Genomic DNA, 21,015 nt, shown 5'->3' on the forward strand with positions numbered 1-21,015 from the left:
TATGATTAAAGTTAAATGTTTATGGCTTCTAAACTTCTATAAAATTTTTGTTGTACATGTACAATTTCTACAGTTCAAAAAGTTTTTCTGAGATCAGCTGTCTGCCAGTTGAAGGAAAGCCACTAAATACCTCATTGGCTGACAAGAAAGAAAATTTAATAATATTTAAAAAGTGCACAAAACTACAATTTCATAGTTTTTGGATGTATTTGGTTTTTCTACCATTTGCTCATGTCTACGTTTCATTGTGAAAGATGCACCGATCACACCTTTCCCAGCCAGTACAGATTTCTTTGAGGTTTCACCAGCAATTTTTTTCAATTGAAAGAATTATATCTATGACTCAAAAATAAATACAATATACAAATGTAACTTAAAACTGGTTGTTTGGAATCATCATCATAAAATAACATTATTCCCATTTATGCATAAATAGAAAATGTTAGTATATGGTCTGATTTTTTATCAGACTTAAACATTTCTTATCTCTGATGTGTTTAATAAGTAGTAAATGTAGAATTTTGTCAACATCTGAGCTGCTGATAAATCAGAGCTGATTAATTTATAATTAATTGTCAATATCAAAGATGATTCTAATCATTGTAAAGATTTTTCAGCAGCACTAGGTTATCAACATTGCCAAACTAATTTAATTAAAAGCAACACCTTTATCTTAAACAGTTCAGTGTTTCTTAATGAAAACCATGACCAGGATTACATGAAAGTATATATGTATATATATATATATATATATATATATATATATATATATATATATATATATATATATATATATATATATATATATATATATATATATATATATATATATATATATATTCTTTATCAAGGCTAACGTACATTAGAAATCTGACATCACTTCATCCCCAGCTTTGTGTCTGTGATGCAAGAAGCTAATAACAGAGCTGTGTTTAGACTGAAAGTCTCACCTGTTTTTTGTGCAGTTAAGAGAAAGAACTGATATCTTAATATTGCAGGTATATTAAGTTTGACGTAAGACATGTTTGCTTCCTTCTGCTTTCTTCTCAACATTTTTTTCTTTTTTTCTGATCATATCATATCTCAAAACAGCTTCAAACAAACAAACAAAAAAATATTTTAGAGTTGATGTTATATATCAGTAATTACTCAGGCCAGTTTGTTTACAAGGCATTTTGGGATAAGAACAGAAACTCAGGACCCTCTGAGGCCCCCAGCCATGCCTTGAGAGAGAGCACGTCCACATAGTGAATGGATCTGGGTTTAAATGGAGGAGGGGATGGATGGCCCATGCCTTGCAAAGCAGCACAAAAATCTTAACAAAGTGGGTGGGAATTTTTTGGAGGTGATGGGGGGTGGAGGGGGTTTGCTCTCCTTCCAGGAGATAGATAGACGTGGCATCCAATAAGCGCTGAGAAATGCTCAGCAGCAGCCAACCAGATCAGCCAGTCTTACAAATATAAAGCCAAACCAGTAAGTTACACAGGTGGAGCTGTTGTCATTCTGCTGGGAAGGGAAGCAAACTACAGAATGTGAGGCGATCTGAGATATTACACACGGATTTAAACTGAAAACTTCAGACGGTTTGTTCTGACTTTCTTCCGCTTAATCAAACAGCAAGGCGAGAGAAAAAATGAGTTTGCTCATAACTATAGAAAGGTGCTGCAGTTTCTGCATTCAGCGCCTCGGAGGAACTGATTCCAGTTAGAAAAAAGAAGCTGCAGCGAACGAAGGGAAGCCAACTTTAAGCTGACTGTGTGTTTGGATCAGCGCCACTAGGCTAGGAGGGCAGCGTGGGTGCGTGGAGGGGAGGGGAGGGGAGGAGGGATGTCGGGCAGGAGTGGAGGAGCGCCCCGGGGATGCAGCAACCCCAGCCTGCAGCCCCTCCGGGCCACCGTCCCTTTCCACATTCAGAGAGGCTCCGCTCTGCTGCACAGAGAGCTCAAAGCGGGTAAATACACACCATCCACTTTGTTCTTTTAAAATGTTATTTACTTTACAAATGTCACCTTTAACTTCACATTTAGTGCTCAACAAGACATTCATCATCTCAAGATAAACAGCTACAATTGACAGGAAAGTCATATTTAACTGGGATAAAAAGTTTGTAAATCTACTTTCGGCCTTTATAAGATGTCTCCTCTTTTTATAAAAACAAAACATAAACAGAATAAGTAAAAAAAATAAAGCATATAGATTCAGCACAACTGCAGTTTTAAAGAAGGGATTAAAAGTTACATCTAAAGATTAAAGGTTCAATCTGACAAGTAAAGGTTCTCTCAGGAATAAATGTTATATCTAAAGGTTAAAAGTTGTATCTCAGGATTAAAGGTTCTATTTGAAAAGTAAAAGTTCTACTTCAGGATTAAATGTTCTATCTGAAGAGTAAAAGTTCTATCTCAGGATTAAAGATTATCTGAAGAGTAAAGGTTCCATCTCAGGATTAAAGATTATCTGAAGAGTAAAAGTTCCATCTCAGGATTAAAGGTTCCATCTCAGGATTAAATGTTCCATCTCAGGATTAAAGGTTCCATCTCAGGAGTAAAGGTTCCATCTCAGGATTAAATGTTCTATCTGAAGAGTAAAGGTTCCATCTCAGGATTAAAGATTATCTGAAGAGTAAAAGTTCCATCTCAGGATTAAAAGTTCTATTTAAGGGTTAAAGGTTCCATCTCAGGATTAAATGTTCCATCTCAGGATTAAATGTTCCATCTCAGGAATAAAGGTTCCATCTCAGGATTAAAGGTTCTATCTGAAGAGTAAAGGTTCTATCTCAGGATTAAAGGTTATATCTCAGGATTAAAGGTTATATCTCAGGATTTAAGGTTTTATATGAAGAGTAAAGGTTCTATCTCAGGATTAAAGGTTATATCTCAGGATTAAAGGTTATATCTCAGGATTTAAGGTTTTATATGAAGAGTAAAGGTTCCATCTCAGGATTAAAGGTTCTATCTGAAGAGTAAAGGTTCTATCTCAGGATTAAAGGTTATATCTCAGGATTAAAGGTTATATCTCAGGATTTAAGGTTTTATATGAAGAGTAAAGGTTCCATCTCAGGATTAAAGGTTCTATCTGAAAAGTAAAGGTTCCATCTCAGGATTAAAGATTATCTGAAGAGTAAAAGTTCCATCTCAGGATTAAAAGTTCTATTTAAGGGTTAAAGGTTCCATCTCAGGATTAAATGTTCCATCTCAGGAATAAAGGTTCCATCTCAGGATTAAAGGTTCTATCTGAAGAGTAAAGGTTCTATCTCAGGATTAAAGGTTATATCTCAGGATTAAAGGTTATATCTCAGGATTTAAGGTTTTATATGAAGAGTAAAGGTTCCATCTCAGGATTAAAGGTTCTATCTGAAAAGTAAAGGTTCCATCTCAAGATTAAAGGTTATATCTGAAGAGTAAAGGTTCCATCTCAGGATTAAAGATTCTATCTCATGATTAAATGTTCTATCTGAAGAGTAAATGTTCCATCTCAGGATTAAAGATTCTATCTCATGATTAAAGGTTATATCTGAAGAGTAAATTTTCCATCTCAGGATTAAAGATTCTATCTCAGGATTAAAGGTTCTATCTGAAGATTAAAGGTTCTACCCCTAAAGTAAAGGTTCTACCTGAGGATTAAAGGTTCTATCTGAAAAGTATAGGTTCCATCTCAAGATTAAAGGTTATATCTGAAGAGTAAAGGTTCCATCTCAGGATTAAACATTCTATCTCATGATTAAAGGTTCTATCTGAAGAGTAAAGATTCCATCTCAGGATTAAAGATTCTATCTCAGGATTAAAGGTTCTATCTGAAGATTAAAGGTTCTACCCCTAAAGTAAAGGTTCTTCCTGAGGATTAAAGGTTCTATCTGAAGAGTTAGGTTCAATTTGTTTATATAGAAGCTTGTTTTTGGGAAGGCAGGTTTATCTTTATCGAAATTGAAACTAATTGAAAATCTTTAAAATATTCAGACAAAAAACAAGCTGTATCTAAACTGAGTTTGACTGACAGAATAGTCTGGCTAGTAACTTTAATAGAAAAGCAAGAAGGCCCATCCCTGACACAAGCCTAAAAGGGGGAGCTCAAGTTTGGCGAACTCTAGTATCACTTCCACTTGGCTTGCAGTCTTAAAAATAAAAGAGAGCAGTCACTGAGAAAGCTATGTCAACAAAAGGAGGTTGCTAACCCTGAAGCATAACTTTCCTCCTATAATGTTATTTGGACACTCAGCTGCCCTTTCACACCATGACCTGCTGGATTTCTGCCACATGCTTGGCGCTAACGCAGCAGCAGCACTTTTAAAGGCCTCTTTGTTTCTCTCAGACTGCTTGTTACTTTAACCAGCTCCATGAATCTCACATCTGCATGTTATTAATACTTTTTGTCTACTCTGCAACCCTGGCCAAAGACAGTCCACTGCTTATAGGTTGGTAGTAAATAAACTAGCAGCGTGTGGTTAGAGATCCTAGCCCTGTGAAGCTTTGCTCCAGGTCAAAGCTGTGATCCACACCTGCCAGGGGGCACAAAACCTGCCAAAATGCATTCGCTTACACAGTATTGTATAAACACTAATACTGATGTTCAGGAAACAGTACAGTAGATATACATCAGGAGTCTTCTACTTCAGAAATGAAGACTTGCTGATAAACTTATTTAGTGGTGTTGATGGATAGGATTTAAATTTTCCATTTAGAAACATGTTCTAAAAGGATCGAAGTTGGCGGATCAATACATATTGAGTTGCCTAAAATAGTTTTTAGAATACAAACAAGAAGTAATCTTAAAAACCTAGATATAAAAACACAGTAAATGCAATTGTTACTTGTTCTAAACAAAGACCTTTAATAATAATCATGGTTAACACTTCCCATGTTTTACATTTGTTGGTGTTTCATTAACAAACCTTCTATTTTAGTGACACATGGTTTGATTAAAAACAACAAATATAAAGTACATATTTTTACAGCCCCTTTGATTAATTTTTTTCTAGATGCATGTTTTTCTGTAACTACAACAGTGTTTCTTTCTCCACTAGCTTTAATTTAGGAACTACGTTTTATCTCATTCCTTATGAAGGAGCTCAAGGTCAGTAGGATTGGATGGAGAGCTTCTGTGAACAGCCTTTTTTAGGTCCTTTTTTTTTTTTTTTAGGCCACAGATTCTTCATTAAATGTAGTTCCAGATTTTGACTTGGCCGTTTAAACATGCAGATTTGCTATGATCTGAAACGCAGGCCTTCAAATATGGTCCTCAGGACACACTGTTCTGCAGGATATATTTGTCTATGCTTCAGCAACCTAGAATCAAATGGTTGCAATATCTCCTTAGCAGGCATTGAGGTCTGCAGAGGCCCTTTATCTTTTTGAATTTGGTATTGAGCAATAAATGCTCAATACCAGCCAGGCCAGATATAGCTAGAAGATAATTTTGATCTGCAGACCCTGCAGAGGCAAAATGGTGTCTTTACAGGTTAATAATCAATTGATATGTCAGCAGCTTTTCTATGAGGTTTGCTGTTTTAAACTCTTATTAACTTTCCATTAAATCTGAGAAGGTTTCCTGTCCTCTCTGCAAATCCCCACAGCATGACGCTGCCACCACCATGTATCATTGTTTCTCTGCATTCTGTCAAATGGTATTAAGCCCCCCAAAATGGGATTTTCTACACATTTCTTTTTATTTTGTTCCTTGGTCTTTATGAGGCTGTATATCGCCTAATGTTCTTTAACAAACTGCTGAGGCCTTCACAGAGCCTCTGGATTTATACTCAGCTTACATATGTATATTTGGTAAGTGATAAGGATCATTGTGCTGGATTAAATATGTCAGTGCCAAAGTAAAATAGAGTATTTTTTTGTGTGTGTTTGTTATTTAAATCTACAAGCTGCACTATTCCCCAAGCTAAGACTGAATTACTTATTTCTGTTTCTGTCTGTTTCGAAAAGTTGACAAAACCACAGCTCGCCCACCGAGACCAACGATTCGTCGAACTCTTTCTTTGGATACCATTGTTGGACCCTATCTGCAGGGACAGTGGCCCAAAGAGGCAGAGGGTACCGCGGCTGCCTGTGTCAATGACAAAGCCACTCAGGTAAATGCAAATATAATTTTAAACCAATAATTCATGATGCTCCAATACAAGTATTGTAAAAGAAAAAGTATTGAAACGGAAAATAATTTTCTTTATAACTTTTTACATGTTGCTGAGGAAAACACAGGCAGGTTTAACTCCCAGTGGTTTTTATATATCCATCCTCTGTATGTATAGACAAGATATCAGATGTAGGCTCTGCAGGTGTCTGTTTGGGTTGTTCCAGTTTGATGCAGCGGGACGAAAGCAGCCAACTGGAAATAGTTGTTTTTGTTCTTCTTCAAACTGCTGCTCCTCACTTGCTTCCCCTCCACCGCCCTTCCACTGTATCTGCTTCAATCTAGTGCACAGAGCCCAGACAACATTGCAGAGCTCCTCCGCTCATCTTCATCTTCACTCCTGACACAGTTTAAAGCGTGCATGAACCCCCTATGCTTCCATTGTGAGGAAAAGACCCTTCCTGACCTCATTATACAGACACCCCATCCCCCAAATGCTCCACTCAAGAACACCAATGACCCACCTCTTTTTGCTGAAGTTTCTCTGCATTATGTCAAACGGTATTAACCCCCCCATGGGATGTTGTTGTTGTTCTTGTTTATGGACCAAGTAGAAAAATATAGTTTGACTGGCTTTTTTTCTCTTTATGATTTTCTTTTTTTAAAGAGTTAATTTTGCATTTAATCACTGGTTAAAATCTGTGTTATTCAACCAAACTGAAAACTTTGAGGTGACTTGAATTAATGACAGAAAGCACATCTTTAAGCCAAACTCTGACTCATGGCTTTTAACAGGCTGTCAAAATTCACAGTGCAGCTGCAGCTACAAGTGATCCTGTACTACGCTGCTCTTTATTATCTTCTAAACAAGTTTTTTACTTAAGATGACTGTTTGGAGACAGTTTACCAAGGCATGATAAAGCTCTTTTTTCCATTTAGAGCAGTGTCACCTTTGGTGGACTCTGCAAAACTCTACACGTGTTTCCACTTTGTTCATTCACACACACACAGACTCAGTTGTCACGCAATCCTTTAGGGGAGTTTGCATTGACTTCCATTTGTTTCTGTGTCGTAACTCAGACCCTTATCCTATTTCTACCCATTAGCAACACATTCCTAACCCTAAACCTAACCTTAATCCACAGCTTAGTCCTAAACCTAACCCCCAACCCAAGAAAAGAACATTTCTTTATGTGGACCAGTCAAAAGGTCCCCTAAGTAACTGTAAGTCTACATAAAGGAATATATTCCTGGGAAATGTCCCCACAAGGTACCACAACCACTTTCCACACACAAACACTCACTAACTGGCAGCGTACGTGCTGTACAAGGGCACTAGCCTGCCATTAGGAGCAACTTGGAGTTCAGTGGCTCTCTCCAAGAGATTTCCACATTTGGGGGGAAAAAAACCACAAAACAAAAATCCTAATTACAAAATCATTGATGTTTAGTTGATTGTACATCTTAGCTAATTTAAAAAAATGGAATTTAACCCATTAAAGGTGGATATGTTAACCTAGATCGATGGATCAACTTATTCATGCAATTCTTTGATCCATTCTCTTAGAGCAGCAAAGGGTTTCATGTCTAGCTTTTTTTTTTACTGTTTAAACAGCCTGATTATTATTTTATTTTACTAAATTATCATTTCTTTTTCATATCATTTTTTTCAGTTATTTGTTATATGAATTGCCAGTGGGAATTGATCACGTTCTTAAATGGGAGGATGCGTAAACTTTTATGCACAACTGTATATATAAATGAAAGGAATAGGCTCAAATTTTTTTTCTTTACATCCTGCATGCTTTTTTAAAGATTTTCTTTATATATAGACCAATAAACCCTATATGTATATATATATATATATATATATATATATATATATATATATATATATATATATATATATATATATATATATATATATATATATATATATATATATATAAATGTATAACAATTAAATTCGCATTTTATATTTTGAGCCGTAATCATTTCATTTTGATTATTCAAGAAAAGGAAGAATAAATGTTACAATTAATATTCAGGTGTGACTGATATTTGATCAGAATTCAAAATTAAACTGCAAAGACATTTTTTATCTTCAGAATAATTTTCATAATTCCAGCCATACCTTCTAGCTTTAATCAGGCTGATGCAGGACCTAGAAAAATCTGTTTTTGAAAGAAAGATTAGTTTCCCCCTCTTGATTTAAAAGACTAAAGTTATGCTTCTAATAGTTTCATCCATTATTTTAATCACCTCACATAGGTTTGAACATAGAAATTACACAGAGAACCTCCATGGGTGCTTTATAATGCCATGACGATCCAGAACTTAATTAAAAATACACGTAAAATAAAATGTTGCAACATTCAAAGTAAATGGATAAAACATTTTTTTCTGACACTATAACAATATCCTACATCCTAAATGGATGCAATTGATAAACTATAACAGATAACTATTTAAAGAGGGTCTATGTGCCTTTTCATCTATGTCCAAAATTAAACAGTAAGATAATAAACTATTTATTTTGGATATGATATTCGGCTTCCCTTGGTAGAAGCTAAAGAAAGTTTTGCATCACCTCTTTTAAGCATGAAGAAATAAAACCTGAAAGTTAGACTAAAGCATATTTCGCACTTGGCAGATGGTGTTGTTTAGCCTCACATAGTTTAATAAATCATGAAGGCAGAGGCAGCCGAGTGCACAGATGAAGGTTGAGAGAGCAAAAAGCTGTTGAACGCACCACCATTGCACAGACACTGAGCCAAGTAAGCGACCACAGCTGGAGGTGTAGAGTGTGTCAGAATTTTCTGGGCCCTCCAACCTCCATCAGTAGGCGAAGCGGGTGAAGGGTCACGCCCAAGGACACAAAAACTGGGGGTTTTGGGGGGGTTAAACGAGCAGAGGCAGATTAAGCTAAATAAACATTTAGGCCAGATTTAAATAAATGAACTAAATGCAGGAGAATGAGGACATAAACAGGGACGATAACAACTATACTAGAAAAAGCTGACAATAATACACATAAGACAACATACCAAGTCTCTGACAGGTGAAGCATGGCCAAACATTTCTGCTATGCAAGACAATGATCCTACAAACAAGCAAATCTATCGCATTATTTTTTCCTGTGCAGAACTGAGCAGAAAAAAATTTCTGTAAACCTAAAAAGTTAAAAAAGTTTAGGGAAAAAAAAGGTGTGTAAATGGCTATATAGCTTGTTAAACAATTGGGTGTACATTATTTGTTTAATCTTTGCTTAGTAGCCACTGAAAGTTTGGAATTTTTCAAACAGAAAGCTGAATATGAATAATTTGCAAACCTAATAAAGATCAGAACATGTTTTTCATGAAATCTCCAGTCAAAACTATACGCTGCTGCTGTTCCCTCTACATGGAAACATTAGCCAGGCAGGCCAAATTCTTAAGTCTTTTTATAGGTTGGTATCCCATGATGCCCTGCTCATGTTATGGAAAGGGTGGGATGTTAGATTTGGATGATTACACGGTGCAGGGGGGCTTAGTAGCTGTAACTTTATTCCAGTGTCCCTGGATGACTTGCTCATGCTGTATTCTGACCTATTTAGCCTGCAGGACATACAGGTGGACCAGAGAGGACATGGTATCTGTTTTTCCCCGCTGGCAGATAAGGAACGATGACTTTCCTGTAGAGTTGATAGCTTTGAGATGAGGTTGTGTTTCTTAGGGACAGAAAATCTTATTGTGGGAGTGAAAGCTGTGTGACTTGATGTCTGGCTGACTGAGGCCAGCTTATGAATAGAATGGAGCCTGCACAGTGGGCCCAGTTACGCGGGAAGCTGTTCAAACGGATCAGTGAGACACAAAAACTTTAGGTATCCGATTCTCTTGGATGGTCCAACCTGGAGCTGGTGAGGATGAACGTCCAGTCGTCTGCTCAGAACCAGCAGATTGGGAATATCTACCAGAGTCCAGCTGGCAGGAGATCAAGAGTAAATTTGAAGAAATCGGTATGGATATATGAGAACGTGGTGTATGGTGACTGGAAAAGACGTGCACCGCATGTTTGCTCGTTTTTGTCTCTTTACTGGGAGAAAAATAAGGTTACTGTTTGTATCTGTGAAGCAAGCAGTTGAATTTGTATTTGATGGTGTGGTTTGGTTGATTTTTTTCTTTTTATATGTGCCTGTTTCTGGAAGTGGGGCTGTGTTTGCAGCTCACAGTGGTTTCTTGTCACTTATGCTGTACAGCTGTTGTGAGACAGGTGTGCGAAACAGCTGTGGGACTCAGCTTCTGGGTCATTGTCCCAAAAAAAGTAGAGCTGATGGCTTTTTGCTGGCTCAGCAGAAAATATAGAGTTCCTCCAAAAGGTCAACACTGCTGACTGTTTGAACCTACCCTAAATAACCTTTGATCTGCGTTTCTCCCGTAACTGAGTGTGAGAACCAACACTCTGAACTCCTTGTCTATTTTACTGTGTGTCTTTTAAAGACCCCCTTTTCCTGGACAGAGGAAACCCGGGGAAGAAGAAGTATGGGTGGGCACAAGCGCTCGGCGTCTTGGGGCAGTGCAGAGCATTTGAAGGAGGTAAGTACTTCACTAATACAGCTTTAAAAAGGCGTTTTTTCACTCATTTAGCTTGAAATATTACCAGCACCCTCTGGCGAAGTTTGTAACCTTTCTTTTAGAGGGAGTCAGGCTGGCTCTAAATCATTTTTATCCCCCTTCTGCCCTCAGGTGGCCAGACTAAGGCACCATCTGCAAAAACGCTCCAGGAATGCACCCCCCTCTGCAGGATATGATCTCCCCCACAGCACACTGCCAGCAGGACAGGCAGCAGGCGCAACTCAGGTAGCCTTCTGATGCTTTTCTTATAACCAAATGTATGTAGCTTTATTTAAGCTGCAAATTATTCATGGCCTTTAAAGGTTACACTTTAAAATACAGTTCTGATGTTTAATGTTATTTAGCACACATCTAGATAGGAATCTGAAAGAAGGGAGCTAAAGACAGAGTGGTGGGGAGCTTTCTCACTGCAAGCTGGAAACTAATTAAATGCTGGTCAGCAATATAGATGAGAAGGTTGACTGCTGTATTTGCATGGGCGTTATCACACAGCCAATTATAAAAAGTTTTAATTACCCACTGATTATAGAAGATCTAGGTCCTAGCCATGCAGACTGCTTCGACAAACATATGTGAAAGAATTGAATTTCACAGAACCCCAGTGTTGTATGGTGAAAAGATGGCACCTGTGTAACAAGTCCCGCCATCAAACGCAAGGTTGGCCACGTTCTGCAGAGGCGATGGCAACTAACCTCCTAACACCATGCGTGCTTCAGGTTAGCTCAGTAACTGCAGACAGGAACACGTGGAATTGGTTTCTGTGGCTGAGCACCTGCATGTAAGCATTACATCACTAAATACACGATAAAGAGTTGGATCCGGTAGCATAACACATGACGCCACAAATATTGGGATGGATCTCATCTAAGCAGTCCAGTACATGACTTAGTTTGAAAGTTAACAGGTAATATTGGCTTTTACCTGACTGTGTGCACCAAATGTAAACTGTGGTTCAGAGGATATTTTGGTGTTTTGTTGCTTTTCAGGAGTTGGACTCGATATCTCAGTTCAAGCAGAGAAAACCCTAAAAAAAACTTTATACTTGCTAATTTCCTGCTTTGTGCTTTTTAGGAAAGCCTTCCAGGAGATCTAAAGCTGGCATAACTAAAAGGGTTTGCCTATATTATATAAAACCAAATCGTATAAGAATACGATGCAAACAAGTGAATACTTTAAGCAAAATAGTGTGCATACAGGCTCCAATATGCCGATACAGTATTAATAATATCTGGCTCAACCCCCTGAGGCAAGTTGCATTAACCCCATTTAAGTAGCTATCAACTGGTTTCTAACATGATTCTGTCTAAACCTGCAACAATTTATCTCCTGATGGTGCAACTCATTCAAACTGGTTGGTTATCTTGCATGGATCTTCCTTTTAAGCAGAACCTATTTTCACTTCAGAAAGCCCGGAGAGCCATCGATGAAAACCACTTACTTTCTTGAAACTTTTAACAGCTTTAGCTGCACCAAACAGCTCTTGTAATGTTTTGCACATATTTAAACCCTCTGACACTGGTTGCAATTGAAATGTTTTTGTTTTTTTTGGCAGACAGTTCCCATGATGCCTTTGAACAGACTTGCACCACGGTTGAGATGGAGCGTTGAGGGTCTCAGTTTGGAGCTGGAGGAAGTCTTTGTGTCTGAGAAACCAGATGATCAGCTTGAGGTTAGGCCAATGACCTACAAGAGTTTCTTTTAATTTATTCATAAATCAAGATAGTTGGTTAAAAAAAAAACCCTCAAAAGAGGTTTTTTTTTTTTTTACCCTTATTGCCCTGTTTCCAAATACAGTGGATCTCAAAAAATGTAAACATCCCTGCCAGGTTTTTAGGATTTAAAATATATGAGCAAGGGGTAAATACAGTACAGAGGCCATAGTCCATTATGCAACTTATGGTCTGGATTAGGGGTTACAGTTCTTTAGATCAAACTCAGCTTTCTGTCAAGGCCAAGTCCAATTATATAAGTGTTTGTTTGAAACAGTTTTAAAAGTCCTAAAACAGGATGAAGTTTGACCTTAAAACCTTTGGGAATCTGTGAGAAAGCTGAAGATGTAGAAATATATCTCGCTTTGTTTTCAGGTTACTCAGCCAAGATTAGAGCTAAATCTGTAAAAACAAAACAACAAAAAAAGCTTCTGTCACCTAAGGGGGGCTGTGGACACGAGAAATCCTCACAATCTGAGAGATTTGGAGGTTATACAAGAGACTGTAGGCAAATATGTCCAAGTCGAGATGTGATTCACCCTACAAGGAATTCATAAGTTAAATATCAGAATCAGGATTACTTTATTAATCCCTTGCGGGAAATTATTTACTTGCAGTACAACTGTTTACAGAAGAGAGAAAAATAAGTTTGTAAGTACAATAGAGCAAAATAAAATATATGAAAAAGAGTAAAATTACACCCTTCCCATATAAACAGTGTAAAATAAGATATAGGAATAAAATAAGATAAGGATCTCAATATGTACAATGCTCAGTACATGAATTACTATTATTGCACATGACCATAAAAGAAGTGTGCTTCAACAAATTTCCTTTAAGGCATCCATGTCATTTCAACTTTATCTTAATTTTCTTTAAACTTTAACATTAAAAGTGGGAAAGGTTTTCATGACTATTTGTTGTTTTAATTTGGAATTCGGTTTTGTAGATTTATCTGACAGTCAGTTTTATTTCCTCAATGCCTCACAAATGTGTCATTTTTCTTATTCGATATAATCATTGAAATCTTTCAATAATTTGGTTTCTGTCATGTATTGGTTTCATATGATAGCTTTTTATGTGAAATAATTTGCCTTTACATGTCATAGCTTAGTGTTTTTTCCTTGGTTATTCCAGATTTTAGATATCCCAGATGGCCACAGGGCTCCCATCCCTGCACAGAGATGCAGTAGTGGCTCTCAGAGTGAACCCTCTCCAGGACCCCTGGATTCTTCCCTCCTGTCTCCTCCACAGTCTCCTTGTCCTCTTGATTCTTCACTCCTCTCTGCTTCGAGTTCTCCCTGCCACCTGACTGCATCGCTTTTGTCTCCTTCCCCACCAACATGTTCTATGCTGGAACCAGGTTGGACTTTGAACTGTGACTTTGGTCAAAGCAAAACCCAGAAACATCTGTTTTTAGCTCCCGTCTTTAAGGTGTCAGTGACTAAATGTGTGTGTCTGTGCAGAGCCTGCAGAGTGTGAGGGTTTGTGTCCTTCTCCCTCAATGCCACTTCCTTCATTTGCACTGGAGCCTCCTCTGCAGCAGCCCTGCTCCTCTTCCCCTCGTCCCAACAAAACCTACTCCTTCCAGCGTGAGCCGCCTGAAGGCTGCGAGCGAGTGCGAGTATGTGAGGAAGCAACGTAAGTGTATTAGTTAAACTGGTTGTGTGAAATAAACTTTACATGGTTATTGCCTCTTGCTACTTTAAAATAGTGGGTGTTGGCATTTATATTGCTGCAGAGAGGAACAAGTAAATACATTCATCCACTAATGATTTCAACTTAAGCTCTCTAATCATCTAAAACTATTTTCAGTTGACTAATCTAAAATAATTAGAAAGCAAGCAGCATCTTCACTGATAATTTGAATTATATTGCATATGATAAAGTTTGTTTATGGAAACATTGGTGGTTTGATAGAACAAATACATTTTATGTTCTATTTATTTTATTATTTTTTGGGGGAGGTTGGAATTGGATGAATCGGCATCATGTGTTTGATAATATATATACTTAACATCACTCAGAGGTTTTCTAAAACTAACCTAGTCTGTTTTATTATGAGGTTCAGATGTGAAAAGTAAATTTTTTTCCCCAGCTTTTTATGTCATTACACTGTCACAGATAGGGATGGGGATCGTTAATATTTATTGATATCGATACCTTTATCGATACTCCTTATCGATCCGAGTCTTTATCGATACCACTATCGATACTTTTCTGTTATTTGGTGGAAAGACGATGCGACAATATGTTTTTAACAGAACTGGTATTGCTTTTATTGCTTAACAAGTGAGCATAACAAAAAAGTTTCTAGCCTTCAGTAAACATGGCTAATGTAATAGGCCACTTCTAAATGACATAAAACTAACTAGAATATATCAGCAGCACCAAATGAAAAATAAAATGTCATAATGTATATAAATTAAATGAATAATATGCTGTGTCAGAAAAAAAGGAAATAAAATATCAGCCCATAAATTAACAGGTATTTTTTTGCAGAAAAATTAACATGTCTGTCACTTTTCATCAGGTTTTTAGAGATTAGGAAAATATTTATCAAATAAATAATTTTATTTTAAATTAAATGTAATTTTTAATAAATGTTGGCATCAGTAGTTTAATTATATATTGTAAAATAATTACAGCAATATACAACTGTATTACTCATGTTTCTCGCCAAAAACTCAATTTCCCTTTTCTTTACGTTACACTTGAACGCATCATGATAACCTAATTGTCGTTTTACTGAGCCAACCTGAACACATCATCACGCAGCACGTCTGAAACTTTATTTACTTTTTAAGCTAACTAGCTTGTATGCTGCCGATTACAACACGGATTTCACAATTACCATTTTTAAGTGACCAGACAAGCTACAAAGTCTGTGTGCGCGCTAACCAGTGGTTCTCTGAGTGGATGATGAAGACGGGCCCGACTGTGGTGCGGCGGGGCAGCAGCAGGAGGAGGAGGAGTCTTTTCCGTTCAGCCATTCTCGAGTTGCGAGCAAAGTTAACTGCCAGACTTCACTTGTTTTACTTTTAATATCTGTTTGCTTACAATTTCATTCCAAAACATTGGTAGACATGCTGCAGTGATTGGATTGATTAGATTTAAATGCTGTGACGCGACTCGAGGGACACACAATTATGTTACAGGACCTCCGGGAAAAAAAAAAAAAAGACCAGACTCGATAGTGGTATCGATAAGCCCAAACGTTATTGATTTTCGGGTTTTGAAAAAACTGGAACCGGGTCCTTGATAGAACCGGGTTTCGATCCCCATCCCTAGTCACAGAGCAACAAAATGAACTCTCTGCATTTAACCCATCCTCTAGGCTGTGCTGTGCCCAAATAAGGGTCTTGCTCAGGAACCCAGAGTGGCAGTCTGTGGGAGTGGGGCTCGAACCCAGAACCGAGTGCAATGTCATAACCACTAGGCCGCAATCCCCACCAATCTCACCTGCAGCCATTAGGACATTATTGGTTTCCAAAGGAAATCGACAAAAAGAATTGAAGGATAAAAAATAAATGGATGGGGAGAATTTCTTTTGAGTTTTAAATTCTGATTTTTGCCTCTAACAGTTAGATACCGGCTGGTATATAAGATTCCTCTACTTGTTTACTATGAATTCACTTTTTTTTATAGTGTCAGTTCACAATACATGTCATCTTTAACACTTTACAAAACAAATGGATCCTATTCATAAGCAAAAAATATGTAATCCAATAAATCACATATATTGCAACGGATGAATGAAAATGACAATTTTGACAAACAGCAATAAATAAATCGGCTTAAAAAAATATTCCAAACAAATAAACAACCAAATACACACAAAAAGAGAGTGGTTGACATCAAACTAATGATACTTTCAGATACATATATTTGTATTTTACATTTTATTTCATTCCTCTCCTTATTCTAATATACTGTGATTGAATTTAGTTTAAAAAACCACTAGGTAAAATTCACAAAATCCTCCACTATATCTTTCAAGTTGTACTAATATGGTCCAATTTTTTTTAATCTTTCTAAATATTAAGCTTTTTATGCTTCTTAAAAAAAAGAAAAAGTCCCTAATATTTTTATTTCCAAAAATACTGTTAGTTTTACACAACTGTAAACACAGAAGATGCAATTTAAAGCTCTATCAAATATGTCAGACGTTTCCAGAAAATTCTTCAGGACTCGGATATGTTTTTGCTCCAGCTGGTATCCTTGGAAACTAAAGATTCAACCCTTTTCATCAAGCTATTGCATGTCTTTTTCAGACCTAATCAGGTTGTGTCATTTCTGTATGTCACGGTTATGAAATTAGTTGTCACTTAACCACCTTTGTCCAGCACAGTTGATGTTAGATGGTGTAAATGTCATGACCAAAGCCTCTGTCATACACAGGAGTCCTACATTAGAAATCATTGCTTTTATTTGACCAAATTTCCTTTAATAAAGTAAAAAACACAGTTTTTACCAAAGTAACAGCTCCCCTTGGCACCATGGCCCACGTAAAGCTTGTAGATCCAATATGCTTCAATTCAGTACTAATTTGCAGAAATTATTGTAAAGAATAAATTCGGAGGTGTCTCCTAAGTCTTTAATAAGAACTCTGAGGTTATTTTTCTTTAGTAAAAAAAACTTTAGGTGAGGCTAAAGAAGTTGGATTTTCTTCCTTTGTTTAAGCACAAATAAATCTGTCAGGGTTTGGTTAAGGTTTTGAGGACCCAAATGTTGAGGCAGAGGCGAGATATTGTAGTCTTAATGGAGTAATCACAGGTAACAGAGGCAGGAATCCAAAAATCCAACTTAAAAATGCAAACCAAACCAGAACCATGGAGACATCAGGGAAAACATGCACGAGGAGCTAGGGAAAGATGAGGAACCAGCACAGAGGGACTGCACAGGGAGAGTATTTATTAGAGACTGAACAAAGACAGGACTAATGAGTTGATTGGGAGCAGGTGTGAACAGAGGCTTCTAGAAGGAGCTAGGAAAAAGGAGACCAACACCAGAGGGCAAGCAAAGAAAAACCTAAGAACTCAAACACATCCAGAAAACACCAATAAAGCTAGAAAGCAATAGCCTAGTAAACTAGCCCCACTCGCCAGTGGCCAAAATAATTTTTGCCTGCGAGTTTGGTCTAGCCTCGATCAATGCCCCAGGCCCTATAACTGGCGGGCTAATCACTTGCAATGTGTTTTGAAAATCTGGATGCCAAGCGGGCGGGGTTTTAAGGGCGGGACGACAAAGCTGCGCGACGCTGCAGAAAGCACAACAAGGAAGATGGCAACAACTATTGAACAGTTCTCGTTTGACTCAGTTTTGGAATCAGTTTTGGAAGGATTAGACTTGGGGTTTTCGTTGAAACGTGAGCAGGAAGAGGCTCTACGCTCATTCACTTTTAAGAAGGACGTATTCGACGTTTTACCAACAGGCGGTTTGTTTACACTCCCCCACCAGCTTTCTGTTGCACTTACTACGTCACAGTCAGTGGCGCTCATTAGTCAGAGCGTTGGCCAATAGGCACAAGCATGGTTTGAAAAACAACGGGTTGTTCTCATCAACAATCTTCCGATGTCTCATTCATTGGGGGCCGGACTAAGTAACACATTTAATCTCACATTTAGTCTGGTTAATCCGGCTTAGAAAACAAAGAAAAACATGGATCAACGTGAAACTGAAAACTCACCAAAAACTTAACAGAATCAAGAATGTGACATCTAGAAGGAGTTAGGGAAAAGGCGACCAACACAAGAGAGCAAGAGAGGGCAAGCAAAGAAAAACCTAAGAACTCAAATATATCCAGAAAACATCAATAAAGCAAGAAAACTGAGAAAAACATGGATCAATGTGAAACTGAAAATACAGAAAACTTATCAGAACCAGGACCGTGACAAAATCAGACACAGTAACATTTGTGATGTTTAGTTCTATTGGAAACAGGTTCTTTTAACATTAATACCAAAAGGTTGCATGTGGATCTGATGATTAGGGCTAATCTTGGTTTGTTTCAGATGTGTATTTTAAAGCAGATCTTGCTTCTCAAACCCATGACAGGTTAAAAAGCACTAAGATGACTCTCACAGTATTTTTAAATCTTATCTAGCCTTTATAAATAATATATTCACTGGATTGTGGTGTACAAAAGGAGAACAGCACTCGATGATAAGTTTTCTTAGACTGTCACTGATACTACTCATGTACAAAACAGGATGTGACGGCTTTGATCAACCGACAAAAATGAGATCAAAAATCCGATTACATTTAATTCTTCTCAACAAGAATGATGCTTCCTTTTTGCTTTTTTAAATCTTCATTTAGGCTGTGTAACTTACCTCAAACATAGAGATAAAATAATGGTTTGACTGATTAGATGAAAAGTTTTTTTTTTTTTTTACATTATTGTGTTAAAAGTATCATTTTTGCAATTTAAACTTGTGCGATGAGCTATGTTTGCTTGTATAATAGATTTCAAAATATTTTAGGCGACCTTTATTAATGAGAAGAAAGTGGGAGTGTTGGCCTAGTGGTTAGAGCAGTGCACTTGTGCTGTGAGAAGGTTGCAAGTACCCGGTTTGATCCCCACAAGCCTCCACTCTGGCTCTCTGAGCAAGAACTTTAACCCCACACTGCTCCCCAAAGGGGATGGGTTAAATGCAGATAAAGTTCTCCAGTGTGAGACCAATAAAGTTCAATGTTATTATTATGAAACCAATATTTCAACCATTTTAACAAAAAATCAACTTTAAAGCTTAACATTCACCTGTTTCTCAGTTCTATTTATATTTCTTCACCTCTAGGTCTGCCTCTCAAGATGAACTTCCCCTTCAGCCATCTTGCCCAGACCCCAATAAAGTCAACTTCACCCCCCATGGGGGCTCTGCTTTCTGCCCAGTCAGCCTCTTAAAACCTCTGCTGCCCTCAATGGACCTCCTTTTTCGCGGTCTTTCTGTGTCTCCCATCACTGGTTGCTCGGGTCAAGCCTCTCCTACCAGGAATCTGGGCATGCAGTAGGTGGATATCAGAACAGTGTCTCTGAGGACTACAGAGAAATGCACTGTCAGAACCTGGAACACTTGATAATGACTGACTGATAATGAATGCAGACTCACAATTAAGTGTCTGATCCCTGTTGGCCCATTGACCATTACTATCTGACTGTCGGTGTTTGTTTCTGCAACGTTTTTGGATAATGTGGCTTAAAGTTAACTTGGTTTATAAATTATTTCTGCCTGAAGGATTTCTTTTTCTCTTATGCTTTTTCAACCTCATTGAGACTGCTTTTGTTTTTGGTTTCTGCCGTAAAAGACAAATATAAGACTTCACAATTCAGCTGATGTGCAAGAAACTCATGCTTAACATTAATTTTCTTTTTTCAGAAAACAAATGAGTTTTTAGTTTTATAAGTTTATTATCTCCCTGTTTTTTTTAGATTGTTTTGTTTAATTTTTAATATCAGAGTAAGTGAATTTACTTTAAGAAAGCCAAGCACTTGCAATTAATCTAAATTAGTTCACATTCTATCGCATAAAAAACAGTATGGCAGATTTCTATGGTAATGGTGTTGATTAGAAGAAATATTTGAACATTTATTCCCTAATTTTCTACAGATGTTAAGAGAGACTGTATTTATTTTTCATACTCTGTAGGGATATGCTGTTATGTTTTTGACAAAGACATTTTTTAAAAATGCATATTACAAGTTTGATTAAAGGTTTTGATAGACTAACTTGTCTAAAAGGGACTATTTACATAAGAAAATGTGTTAGTATCTACTTGTTGGATGTTTCTCAAGTTTGCTGAGTGGAAAAAATGGAAAATAAGACGATTTTTTTTTTTATGTTCAAGGTCTCTAAAAATTGAGAAAGCAAAAAGGGAAAAGAATTTACATCCCACTGCTACTTAGTTTAGCATTTTTCATTTCTATACCTTTTTTCATGCATTCAAAATAACAGATTTTTCATTTATATTTTTTTAATGGCAAACCCCTTATTGAATATACTTGAAATGGCCAGAAGTAAAAAATAAATCAATAAAAAATATTAATTTTCCTACATAGCACCAGAACTTGTGACTTATATCCCAATTGTAAAGTTATGGGAGAATATAATTGTTAAATATTAAGAGAAAACATTTTTATTTCCTAAGGCCCAGCAGCTACTAATGTATTGATGGTGAAAGCATAAGTAACAAAAAGGCTTGGTGTGGTAGATGAACCAATATTAGAGGTTATCATGACTGTTTACATCTTTGAGTTGACAAAGTCCATTTAAAAATAATATGGAAACAATTTTGTTCAATTTTATCCATATCTTTTAAAAACCTAAAACCAAATTTTATATTCTACATGTTTTTTTAAATTGTATAAGCTGGTTTGAATCATTCACTGCAGTGTTTATTAAAGAAATAATACTCACAAAAACATTGAGCTGGTGGTATTTATTGTTTTTGGTTAAGAACCATTTACTGAACTAAAATACAGTATTTGTAAGTGAGTTTTTTGCCCCCTATAATCTGTTTATATCAAGACCGTTATCGAGGAACACAAATAACTTATCTTTCAAATAAGCTACTATTATATTAAACGCTTAATGTTATTGTGCCACTTTATTGGACAAGTA

General features: G+C 36.9%; 1 protein-coding gene across 2 annotated transcripts; it reads left to right on the top strand.

Annotated features, from left to right (window-relative positions):
- Nucleotides 1-1,449: 1,449 nt before the first annotated feature.
- Nucleotides 1,450-20,818, top strand: LOC119783466 (protein FAM117A-like). 2 transcript variants are annotated; one of them, XM_038285015.1, is made up of 8 exons: nucleotides 1,450-1,951; nucleotides 5,928-6,073; nucleotides 10,551-10,646; nucleotides 10,797-10,910; nucleotides 12,238-12,354; nucleotides 13,532-13,757; nucleotides 13,861-14,035; nucleotides 19,195-20,818. In XM_038285015.1, the coding sequence occupies exons 1-8, from the start codon at nucleotides 1,828-1,830 to the stop codon at nucleotides 19,406-19,408; spliced, it is 1,212 nt and encodes a 403-aa protein (XP_038140943.1). In that variant the 5' UTR covers nucleotides 1,450-1,827; the 3' UTR covers nucleotides 19,409-20,818. The 2 variants fall into 2 exon arrangements, with proteins under 2 accessions (XP_038140943.1, XP_038140952.1); XM_038285024.1 differs by lacking the exons at nucleotides 1,450-1,951; nucleotides 5,928-6,073 and adding an exon at nucleotides 9,574-10,069.
- Nucleotides 20,819-21,015: the final 197 nt, after the last annotated feature.

This window comes from Cyprinodon tularosa, unplaced genomic scaffold, assembly GCF_016077235.1.
Source record: "Cyprinodon tularosa strain WSP-4 unplaced genomic scaffold, ASM1607723v1 ctg105, whole genome shotgun sequence".
NCBI classification, from domain to species: Eukaryota; Metazoa; Chordata; class Actinopteri; order Cyprinodontiformes; family Cyprinodontidae; genus Cyprinodon; species Cyprinodon tularosa.